Source organism: Primulina tabacum, chromosome 15, assembly GCF_025594145.1.
Source record: "Primulina tabacum isolate GXHZ01 chromosome 15, ASM2559414v2, whole genome shotgun sequence".
Lineage (NCBI taxonomy): Eukaryota > Viridiplantae > Streptophyta > Magnoliopsida > Lamiales > Gesneriaceae > Primulina > Primulina tabacum.
In genome coordinates this window covers 7,934,993-7,947,084 of record NC_134564.1, presented here as the reverse complement: position 1 = coordinate 7,947,084, position 12,092 = coordinate 7,934,993, and the positions used below count along the sequence as shown (strand labels likewise).

At 33.0% G+C, this 12,092-nt stretch overlaps 1 protein-coding gene across 1 annotated transcript; it reads left to right on the top strand.

Moving 5' to 3' along the window:
- The first annotated feature begins 7,157 nt into the window (after nt 1-7,157).
- Nucleotides 7,158-11,651, top strand: LOC142526715 (protein DEHYDRATION-INDUCED 19 homolog 3-like). The gene is made up of 5 exons (XM_075631269.1): nt 7,158-7,503; nt 8,004-8,173; nt 8,607-8,686; nt 9,009-9,263; nt 11,286-11,651. The coding sequence occupies exons 1-5, from the start codon at nt 7,428-7,430 to the stop codon at nt 11,392-11,394; spliced, it is 690 nt and encodes a 229-aa protein (XP_075487384.1). The 5' UTR covers nt 7,158-7,427; the 3' UTR covers nt 11,395-11,651.
- Nucleotides 11,652-12,092: the final 441 nt, after the last annotated feature.

Below are 12,092 nucleotides of genomic sequence, written 5' to 3'. Positions count from 1 at the left end.
TTCTCAAGTTGAGATTATTTGCATTTGTCTCATGTTAGGATTAGGTCGCAGCAAGCCTTGGAACGATCCAACTCATCGGGTAAAAACATGGTTATAATTATATTACGTGCATAAAATATAAAATGTTTATTTTGAGATATATGCGATATGTCTTGTGGCCACCTCATGCTTATGGGATCTCTTCACCCGGTGACTTACGACCGGTTTACGATTATGTATGGGTACGAACATCCAGTCCAAGGGCTGTGGTGATCTCTACCGCCCAGTATACAGTGGTTTAGTCTGATCAGACGTTCATGTTATGTTATGAGCCATTTGGGTTAAAACATTATCTCTACCAGAAAAATCTCGATATGGTATTTCATGACAGGGCTCTATCGAGCCAATCTTTTACGTACGATTTTCAGATATGCACGTATTTATATTAACCCATGACACGATTTTTACGTTACGCTTTACGACTCGATATTTTACGTTGCATAAGATTTTATGATATATTTACTTTTATTCACGATATATGCATGTTGAGTCTTTAGACTCACTAGACTTGATTGTTGTAGGTACTGATGAGGTCGAGACTGAGGGCGGAGACCAGTGAGCTAGCTTGGGTCAGCAGTAGTAGGAACCCGAGGACCTTATGTTTCAGTTTACTCACCTTATTATGCTCAAATTCAGATTTTAATACGTTGGTTCATTTTTAAGTTGTTTTGGAATACAATGTTTACTTTCACTGTTATTTTAAAGTTAAAACTATTTACGAATTTATTTTATGATTGAGACAAGTTATTTATTTATTTAAAGAGAAAATTTTTTAAAATTCCGCGAAATACGAATACGAATTACGGGCCTGTTATGCTTTTAAGTTCATGAAAGATATGTTGAGTATGATATTTTTCACTGCTGTGTGCCATGTATATATACTTGTTATTCCTGGTACAGGTGTGTTGAGTCTTTAGACTCACTAGGCGTGTGTGATGCAGGTGAGCTTGATGTTGAGGAGATTGAAGGTGCCGAACTCTGAATAGGCAGCCCTGGTGCGGTGACACGACCCAAGGACCACATGTTTTTCCGCATTATTGTTCATGTGTTTTTTTAGAGGAGTTAAACATTTTTATACGTTGATGATTTTGCGATTTTTTTTACTCGTTTATGTTTGATTTTGGATGGTTTTGGTTATTTTAAAATGCGCTATTTTTATTGTCAAATAATTATGATTATTTTAAATGTTATTTTGAAAAATGTGAGATTTTTTTTAAAAAAAAACAAATATTTTCCGCACTTTTAAAATGAGTAGATGTTACAATTTTCCTTAAGCAAAATAATAAAACATTTAAGGTAAGTAAGTCTTAAAATACTTATAAAGTAATAAAAGTTATTCTCTACAAGTGGTTTGGTTAAGTTATCTGCAGCTTATTGCTCAGTTGAGACATTCTACTCTAATGTCTTTCTTCAACACATGAACTCTAATGAAATGATGATGAATGTCAATATTCTTAGTCTGAGAGTGCAAAATTGGATTGTATGTGATATCAATTGCATTAGTGTTGTAATAGAAAATTGGTGACTCTTAAGCATTGATCTCATAATTACTTAGTTGTTGTTGAATCCAGAGTAGTTGGGCACAAGAACTTTCAGAAGCTAAATATTCAGCATCTGCAGTTAATGTTGTAATAGATGTTTGCTTTTACCTAAACCAAGAAATCAGTTGATATCTAAGAAATTGACATGATTCACTGGTACTTTATTGATCGACCTTACACAATGCTGCATCAGAGAATCCAAATAAATTGAAAGACAAGTCATATACACACCATAATCCCACAATTTTAGTTCCCTTTAGATATTTGAGAATACGTTAGGCTTACTCTCATTTAATATCTCATATGGAGTTTTACCATATTTCTTGTTGATCATTGTTCTATTCTGAGTGTAGCATGCAGTTTTGATGGCTTCTGTTTAAAATCTTTCTGAAATTCCTGAATCAGCAAGTATAGTTCTAGAAGCTTCTTTCAAGGTTTTGTTCCTTCTTTTGGCTACTATATTTTGTTCAGGAGATTCGGCATCTGAGTATTCATGATGAATTCTTTGTTTTGATAGATAAGACTCAAGAGTTTTTTTAGTGAGTTCAGTTCCTCGATCACTTCTGATCTTAATCACTGAACTTGATTTCTCATTTTGAATGCTTGTAAGAAATTCTAATCAGTTGGGTACTGATGTAATCTTCACCACTTAAAAATATAACCAAGTAAATTGAGAAAAATATTCAATAATTACAAGAGTATATTTCATTCCCCCTCATGTTATTATAATAATTGGATCAAATCAATCCAAATGTAAGAGTTCCAGGCATCTAGTTGTTATTTTGTTACCTTTGTTTATAAAACTAGATATCACCTGCTTACCTAAATGATATGCAGAGCATACACGATTCATGACAAATTTTTAAGTCAGGCAAACCATTAACCAAACTCATTTTACACAAATTGTTGATATAAATAAAAATAAGATGATTCAGTCTTTTATGCCATAAATTCTACTTATCCTCCATTAATTACCACCAAGCATGTTGGTGAGGCTAGATAGTTAATAATCCAGTCAATCTTATAGGTATTGCCATTTCTAATTCCTGACATTAGGGTTTCATTGTTGGCACCCTTAATCAGAGATATATTCTTAAGAAATTCAACCAAGTAGCCATTATCATAGAGTTGATTGATATTAATTAAATTGTAGCACAAATTTGCAATAATTTACACATCATTAATGGTAATGTTTCAATGATTAATCTTACTATTACCAACGATTTTACCCTTTGCATTGTCAACAAAACTGATTCTGATACCTTCATATTTGATCAGTTGGGTTAGCAGTTGGATTTTACGAACCATGTGCATTGAACATTCACTGTCGAAGTACAAAAGTGATTCATTTAGTGATTCTTCTATTTTAATCTGCAATCACAAGAAAAATTCAACTGGTACCCAATCTTATTTGGGTCCAAACATGATTAATCTCTTGGGAACCCACATTCAGTTTGACAGACTGACCTCTTTGTTTGTTTTGAAAGGGTTATGCAGAAACATGTGTATGCAATATTCTGCGTAAATTAAATACAATATGTTTTTTGCCTTTTTTTATCTTCATTGGTCAGCCCATATCTCTTATGAAAATAGGATTGCCGTTATAGTATCGCTACGACTTATCATTCACGGAGTTATATCTTTACTGGACTGAATTTGTTATCAGGCCAGATAGGCTTGGCATTAGTATTATCATGTTTGTAACTTTTTTGCCTTTGTTCGTCTGTTCAATAGGTGTTTCAACTTGATGGATAGGCTCCTGATTTTCATATACCGTACTGGACTTAACAAAGTGAATTTATTTTTCTTTGCACAAGTTCAGTTTAGATTTTGTACTTGATTCTGGAGTGCTTTCATTGTTATTGACACCGAGATCAGTCTTGTCTCCTGATGATTATGTAACTCTTGCATTCCTCTAGACAGACTGATGACTTGTTCCCGAGCTTGACCAGTTCAGTTAGTTTCTTATTTTCCGAACTCAAATATTGATACTCAACTCGCACTCGCTCATTCTCAGTTTTTAGCTTTGCAATTTCTACTTTAACACTCAACATTTCACCTGATTGTTTCTAGTTAGGCTCAGTATTATTGTCAGACATAACTGATTACTTAGCCTTGACTTCCTAAAATGATGAAGAAAGTCTTTTGTACTCATTTAACATATCACATGATATTGTTATTAAATCATTTCGTGTAAAATCAGTTGAGCTAAAATCGAATACCACTTCACTAGTAGATTATTTCTCGACATTAGCCATGCGGCACCGAACTTCTTCTTCATCATTCTCACTGATTGAACTCTCTGACTCAGATGAATCAAAATATGCCCACTTGGCCTTACTGTCTTCGCCACATGAGTTTTCTGGTCATGTTTCTTCTTGAATGATCTCTTGTAATTTTTGGATATTTTCTTCTTGTCAAATGACCTCTTGTCCTTATCAGTTGGTCTATTATCATCTTTCTTGGCTCTGGACAGTCAGCTATAAAATGACCAACCTCTCCACTGTTGAATCATGAAATGTCTTCATCAGCAGATTCTCTCTTGTGATGTGATATTCTGTAAGAACTTTGAATGTTCCTTGATTTTTCCTCAAGAATTTGCCAAACCTTTACACAAATAGTGACATGACATCATTACTCAACTGCTCAACTGATTTGTCTTTGAAAATTGATGGTTCCATTGTTGTAGCAGTCAAGGTTTTTGTTAGTTGGGTGGTAGACTGTCCATCATCCCTTGATTATTATTCAAACTCATAAGCGTTGAGATCTGCGAACAGATCATGTAATTCCAGTTTTCTTGGATATTTAGATTCTTGCATTGCCATAGTTTTAATCTCATCCTTTTGGAAGTCCTCTCATCACTTTCAATACAACTTCAAGATTGTTTTATACTTTTTCAATAGCACTTAGTTCAATTACAATGATATTGACTCTTTCGTCAAAGTCATACATAGACTCTTCATGCTTTATCTTTGATACTATCAAACTTCTGTATCGAGAAAGATAATTTCTTCTCTTTAGTTTGATAATTGTCTTTATAGAGTTGAATCAATTTCTTCCATATTTTTTTGGCAAATTTTCATATCATGATCTTGTTAAATGTATTCTTGTCCGAAGTTTTGTACAATATGTCTTTAGCCACATTGTCCAAGTTTGCTTTCTTTTTATCCTCACTCGTCCATTCAACTTTGAGCTTCTCAATCATTTGAGGTGCAATATCAGTAACTGCAACAACTGTATTAACATTCATTATAGTTGTTGGTCCATTAGTAATGATGTACAACATATCATCGTCTTGTGCGGCTAAGTGAGCATATATTCTGATTTTTCAATCATCCTATTTGGAAAACATGGAGATTTTACTGATGGAGACCATTATCTAGATAGTGTTCAGCAACGAGAATTAACCTTTCTCTCTGATAGTACTTGTAAGAATCAGGTGATTAGTTATAAGGAGGGTTGAATAAACAATCACAATAGTTTGTCCAAAAATTTGATTGGGTTAACAACTCTGAATTTAGTAATTATCTCCAATTCAATGTCAGTTGACTAATCAGATAAGTTTTATACAAAAAGAAAATAAAATGACAGATTGAAAACTAAAAAATTGGCTAGGTAAGAAAAACAGTTATGTTATCAGGGGTAAGCCGACTGAAACGCAAATAACACAAAGATGTTTATGGATGTTTGAAAATTTGAATAACTCATATGTCACTCATTCTTCCTTGTGGGAATGATGTTCACTAGAAATATTTGGAGATTACAACTTTTGTACAACCCGATTCAGTAGAGCTTTATGACTACCTAACTGAAAGTCCTAGTTTAGGTTACTTATTTAAACAACACTAAACATTACACTAATTGTAAGTTTACAAGTATTTTAAAATGAAAATAATAAGCACAAATTGATCCTCATTGATCTTATATATTACAAAAGCATGTGCTAAGAAATTTGGAAAGCAGATGGGCTATTGAAAGCTTGAATACTTTAACTTATGTGATGATTCTAGATTGTCTGACTGATTTACAAGTTATTTTATTTATAGACTTGGATTCAACGGTAAGTAAAATCATATATTATATATGTTCCAAATATGGTAGACGTTAATCTCGTTTTTTTCATGTGACTGTCCTTTCTTAAAATTCGTACACTGTAGGTAGCGCTCGCGGATTTCTGACAAATCAGAGACTTTTTGGTATGGAAGACTTCATCTAAATAATTTATCTTTGTAACTTTGAGTAGTCTAACTGATTCTTCAGATAATATTTCTTTATTTACGCAACCATCTTTTAGTTCATTTGGTACTTTGCTATCAGTTCGGTAGACCTTGATATCAGTTAGGCTTTGAACGGATTTAGCCTTATAATACTTTGAGTTTAGCTCATGTTCACTTCAGTTCAGCTTAGCTAATTATCAGTTCAATTTGGTTTAGTTTTTGAAATCATCAAAACTCAATCGATCCAGCAATTGCTAAAATATTTATTTTCTATTTTTTTGACATTCACTCATGGTAAAAAAATATTGAAAAAATAATTTAATTAAAATGACAGAATATTATCATATTTTAATAATAATTATTATTTAATTAGAAAAATATTTAAAAAATCTAAAAGCCTTTTTAAATTTTAATATAACATTTATATTTTTTTATATACAAAAAAATATGTAACATCAATTTGAATTTTAATGAACATGTGTTAAAAGAACATGTTAAGATTGAGACTTGGATCTAAATCAAGCCCAAAAACTAGCTCAAAGGGGTGAGATTTCCAAGTCTGTATATACAATTTTCAAGACATTTAACACACACTCTCACACCCAAGAATTAATCTCTAGAGCGTGAAGTTTAAAGACTATAGTTGTACTGCTCATAGTTGGGTCACCTGTTGTCTTGTAAACTTAACGCTCAAAATATTCATTCCAGGGCATGATAGTGTGTGTTAGTTGTCTCACATCGGTTAGGTAAAATCTCAATGAGTTACATATATGAGTTTGGACAATTTTCTCTCATTGAGTTACCTTTTGAAGTTGAATTAAATCCAATTTTCAATTTTAACAGGACACTATTACCATATTAACCTCGAGCACATCAAATTGCTTTTTGTTACCATGATACGCATTCAAATTCAATAATCATATCAACCGTTTTATTATGACGCTGGTCAGCCGTGTCTATCTCAATGTTCATCGTTGAGGTAACACTCATTTAATAAATATGATGAAATATATCAAAAATATACTTTTAGTTTATGAGTGTCAATTTAATGATGGTCAATATGATATCAAAACTGATCATATCAATATATTTACTTTACAAAATAACACGAGTATTATGATTTACTTTACAAAGTAATAATACCAAAACACATCAAACTTATCAAATAGCATAAATATTTTTAAGATCAAACTTCTACTTTTCAAAATTCAGGCTCCAGTTTTTTTTTAAAAAAATTCAGCTTCTAATTTTTCATGAAAATATAAAATGTAATCTGACAAAAAAAAAAAAAAATCGACCATGTGAGTTCGTGAACGGCAGTCCTTTCACGCGTCAACAAACCCAATTCACTGTCCTAAAAGTACCGTAGAAATAAGCTTTATATTTCTTCTTCCTGGAAGGTATCAATTGCTCACCAAGCCTAGCCAGCCCTCATCAGTTTCACTCGTTCGCTAATCCATCATCGAAACTCGTTCCCTTCTCCAGAAATTACCCAAATTAAGAATTTTGTGGCCCAAAAGTTTCGCATATCAGGCTACTGTTGATCGCTTTCAATCAGCTCTTGATAGGAAAAGAGCTCCGATTTTCAGAACCATTTTCACTCTGTGTTTTAAGTTGAAACAGGAAAGCCATGGATTCTAATTCTTGGGCTGCTCGTCTGTCTTCTGCCACCAAGAGCTATAAATCAGCTCTTCAATCTCGATCTGGTTAGTGCTTGGTTTTATTGTTTTCACTTTTTTCTGGAACTTTTAATTTCCATCTGGGTTTCTTTGAGTTTATTAATTTGATGTAGATTTTGGTGAAAGGTTGCATTTTTTGTAATGATTTAGGCTCTAAGGTAGTGTGTACGGAGTATAAAATGGAATGAATTTAATTAGGGTTTGTGATTGAATATATTATCCTTTGAAAAGTTAGTTCTCTGTTTGAGTACTGGATTCAAAATCAATTGAACCCCTCGTGTTCAGTAAGGTTTTTTGTGCATCACATGTTTGTGTTGAAAAGTGGAAACTGGCTTTTACTCGGGGCTCGTTAACATTTTCTATTGAATGTTATCCTCTGATAGTTGAATTTTAAAGATTGTTCCTGCTCATGGCTTTGCATTATAACCTAAGAGAGTTTCTTATATGGGATTGTTTTACTACTGAATCTTTGTTTACATTTACATTGATTTCTGATGGGCTTTCTACGTGTTTGGATGTTATGGCAGGGCTGAAGTGGGATAATTTTGATGCAGAAATGCTTATGGGTTTCGAGGAACTCGAGGTGGAGGATGATACAAGGGAAGAGTACATTTGCCCTTTCTGTTCAGAATATTTCGACATTGTGGGACTCTGTTGCCATATTGATGATGAGCATCCTGTGGAGACCAACAATGGGGTAACCTTTTCTTTTATTTTTTTCTGATTACTCTTCGAGTACAATCTAAAAATTTTAAGTTATACCCATTAGTACAAAGTTCCTGCTACACTTAGATGCAATGCTTTCCTGATACTCAACTAGCTAGCTCGTATTTAATGATAATTTTTTTTAGCATTTTTCACAAAAGTTTTGGAAGATAATTAATCTGACCTGTTTCATGATATGAATATATTATTATGTCATGTGCTCATAATTGAGGAACCATACCAATATTATGTTTATCTTCTTTGAGTTATCTTTAGCACGCTACTGCTCGAAAGATGGAACTATTTGAGAAGAAAATGTCTCTTAAGCATTTCAGTTCTTTTGTTTGCCAAAAATATAATATTAAATGATAATCACTCGGATGTTAGTGTGTGAAGTTATGTTAATAGAAGTATTCTTCCTGCAGGTGTGTCCAGTTTGCTCTGTGAGGGTTGGTGTTGACATGGTTGCCCATATAACCTTGCAACATGGAAATATCTTTAAGATATCCTTTCTTTTGCTTTGCTATTTCTTATATTATCTTCATGTTTCCCAAGTAGTTTTTTTCCCACCCCTCAAATTGCATCTATGCGGTTTCTCTGTTTTTTATTCTGCAAATATTTTATTTACATGAGCTCATTATCCATCTTGCCACTTCAGATTTATGTTATTCTTTGCATGAAAACTATATGAAAAAAATCGTGGCGTTGACTCCTCGAATATTGGGAAGTGTTGCAATTAGAACAAGATCAACTGATATTTTCGTTTGAATTGAATATTTTATGTTAACATGATCATCTACCTTCATTTCCTTGACGGGAGATCACATGCAGCGCAAGAGGAAATCGAGAAAATCTGGTTCCTTTTCAACCCTTTCTTTGTTGAGGAGGGAATTGAAAGAAGGTAATTTGCAGTCCCTTTTTGGAGGGTCGGCCTCCTCAGTTTCTTCTAGCAATGCAGCCCCAGACCCACTATTGTCGTCATTTATTCTGCCAATGGTTCAAGATTTTGAAAGTGTTCCATCTAACACATCAACTGTGTCATTATCAGTTGAAACAAGCACAACTGATGGCATTTCAGAAAGGTAATATTTAAGTTCATTCTGACTCCGTGTCATTATGTGGCATTTAGTAATTAACTTTATGGTGAATTGCTGAAGTATTTTGAATAGCCTTTTAAGAATATTATATTCTTCACGTTGGTTGAGCATTGGACTCGATATCTCCTTTCAGTCATTTAGTTATCTGTGTTTGCAGAAATGATCTGATCCACTTTTATATCCGTACCACTTTACGATTTTTAGTCTTTCCTTCTACCTCTAATTTGGGGAAATGTGATTCAACATAAATGATTTCTAATGGTGTTATTTGGCTCCATAATAAGATATTCTTAAGTTACCCGGAGCTCTTTAGGCTGTTTTCAACCATCTTCCTTCCGAGTGCTGGTTTTGTTTGGAAAGTTTATTAACTAGTTTAGACTAGAGCCAGTCCATTGAGATTAATATTTATCGATTAAGTTCTTACTTTATAGAATGGTTCAAAATTCAATTTAACGTTGAAGTGGGCTATGTTAACTCAATAGTTTTTGTAAGACTTTGATGATCGAGTTTCTGAAATTTACCTGATTTTGTTCTCACCTCATAGTAACCTCCGTGAAATTTAACGGGCATTTGAAATTAGTGGTTGGTGCGGATACTGATTTCTTGATGCATATTCATTCTTGCGGCAACTGCCTCCAGAAATTTAATAGTTGTTCTCCTACAATTCTCGAGACTTGAATACAGATTGTCATTATCTCGATGACTAAACTAGAGTACTTTGCAAAAAGTTAAGCATTTGGTTTGCTCATCTTATCTCTACCACAGAAGTTAATGATTATCTCTGTTGTAGTACCTGATTTTATTAGATAGTTAAACGATGTGCTATTCATATAAATGAAACTCAACATGGATGAAGAATTTGAAATTGCTAAATCCTTTTGTCCTCCTTAATGGGGCTACTGGTCAGTTCTGCTACTCACTAACGCTAAGCTTAATAATCGGACACCTGATGACGGAAAACGGAGTCAAATGCATTATGTGTAAATACTCTGATTTATCAAATTCGGAACAAAATAATAACCAGATCCACCTGCCCACCCATCATTGGTATCGGCACCATACAAAAGATCTCAGAGGCATGGAGCTTGTATATCCTTTAAAATTTGCAGGATCTTTGAAATGATTGTGGGCACCGTTTGAAATTAAATATAAGAAAATAATTTGGAGATAAATAATCTGATATAATAAGAAAATAAATAAAAAATATAGTTAATATAGTATTTGGTTTGCTTGATAAATAATAGTTTGTTTAGTTTGATTGATTAAATTTGAGATAAGATGATAAATTATCATTTTAATAATTAATAAAATATCAACAAGATTATTTATTAAGGATAAATTATAATTTAAATTCAATGATTTGATTGATGTAAGATAAATAATTAATGATTGGATTGATATAAGATAAATAATTAGTAGATGGATAAATAATATAACCAAGTAAACATGAGATTGGATAAGATAAATTATCAATGGAATAATAATGTGCAACTTCAAATGGTGCATTGGAGTATACCTTTTTCCGACAATGTTTTTATTGCACTCTAGCAATAATCTGCAGCCTTGAAGATGAAAATATACGCCGTGGTCTCATTTTCCCTCTTTATATGGTTAAAGTAGTTAAAATGTGATTGTCGATATTGCCACTGCTTCTCTGAGTAGTTTAAGGTTTGTTGGGTATTATTTCCTATTTTTCTGGGAATTGTTTTCTGCTGAGTTTTTTTTTTGAAGTACTTTGAGGAATAAAGTATATGTGTAGTTTCATTTACTTAAGTAGGCGGAATCTGACTTAGCAATCAAATCATGCAAGTTTATTTGCGTGATGAATAATATCAAATTCATCGTGAAACGTTTGTGATGCTGTGATTGTAAGTGTTTATTGTTTTTTTAGGATGGTGAATACAGAAGTATTTTTGGAATGTATGCCATAATAATATAGTACTTTTGGAGAGTGATTAAAAATGGAAGTACAAGTAATGATGATATTCATTGGATTACTGTTTGCAGAAAGGTCCAAGAACCTCCATTGTCGATCAAAGATAAGGAGGAGAAGACGAAGAGATGTGAGTTTGTTCAAGGAATACTGTTATCTAAGGTGCTTGATGATAATTTTTAAGGGTCATCTATGGTGGCTGCCATGCTTGTGGAACCTGCAAAGTGGATCGTGGCCATTATGACCGAGTATCTAAACACGTAGTACAAATAAGTTGTAGCAATAAATGTAATTTACGTTTGTGTGTAGAATTAGTTGAAGAGGAGAGACTCGGTGTATTTCATTTTCGTTTTCGTTTAGACGCCTTGGCAAAGAAGATGACGATGTTTTTATCACTCTATCTATCGATTCTGATAGTAGTCGATTTTTTCTTGCATAAATGCAGTTTTTGTCTCCTTTAACTTGATATTTTTGTTAAAATTCTAAAATTTTGCAGTTACGTTTGTAGAAAATCAGTCGTGCCTGTCGAGATTGAGTTTGAGTTTATGTTGGGGCATTGAGTTCTGATTCTGAAGTATAACAAAAGTTCTGTATTATAAGAAGTTTGTACCAAAAAGTTATGCGTTGAACCAATATAGTAGCTGACAGGAGCTAGTGATTACGGCAGTCAACCAATCGATCTCGGAATTTTAGATTCATATCTAGTGTTACCTTAAAATTTTTGAATCGACTTGATGTAATTTTCTTTTTCCAATTCGGACATCATGTATTTTGAAGAAAACGTTGGATCGAATTTGTTCTATTTAATAAAGACAATTACTTATTGATGATGATCGGGTAAATCGGACGAGTTGAGTGAGCAATTTACTGGTCCAAGCAGG

Coding starts and splice junctions, on each gene's coding strand:
- LOC142526715 (XM_075631269.1), top strand. CDS start 7,428: ATGGATTCTAATTCTTGGGCTGCTCGTCTGTCTTCTGCCACCAAGAGC. Junction 8,174..8,606: donor CTGTGGAGACCAACAATGGG/GTAACCTTTTCT, acceptor TTCTTCCTGCAG/GTGTGTCCAGTTTGCTCTGT. Junction 8,687..9,008: donor CATGGAAATATCTTTAAGAT/ATCCTTTCTTTT, acceptor GGGAGATCACAT/GCAGCGCAAGAGGAAATCGA.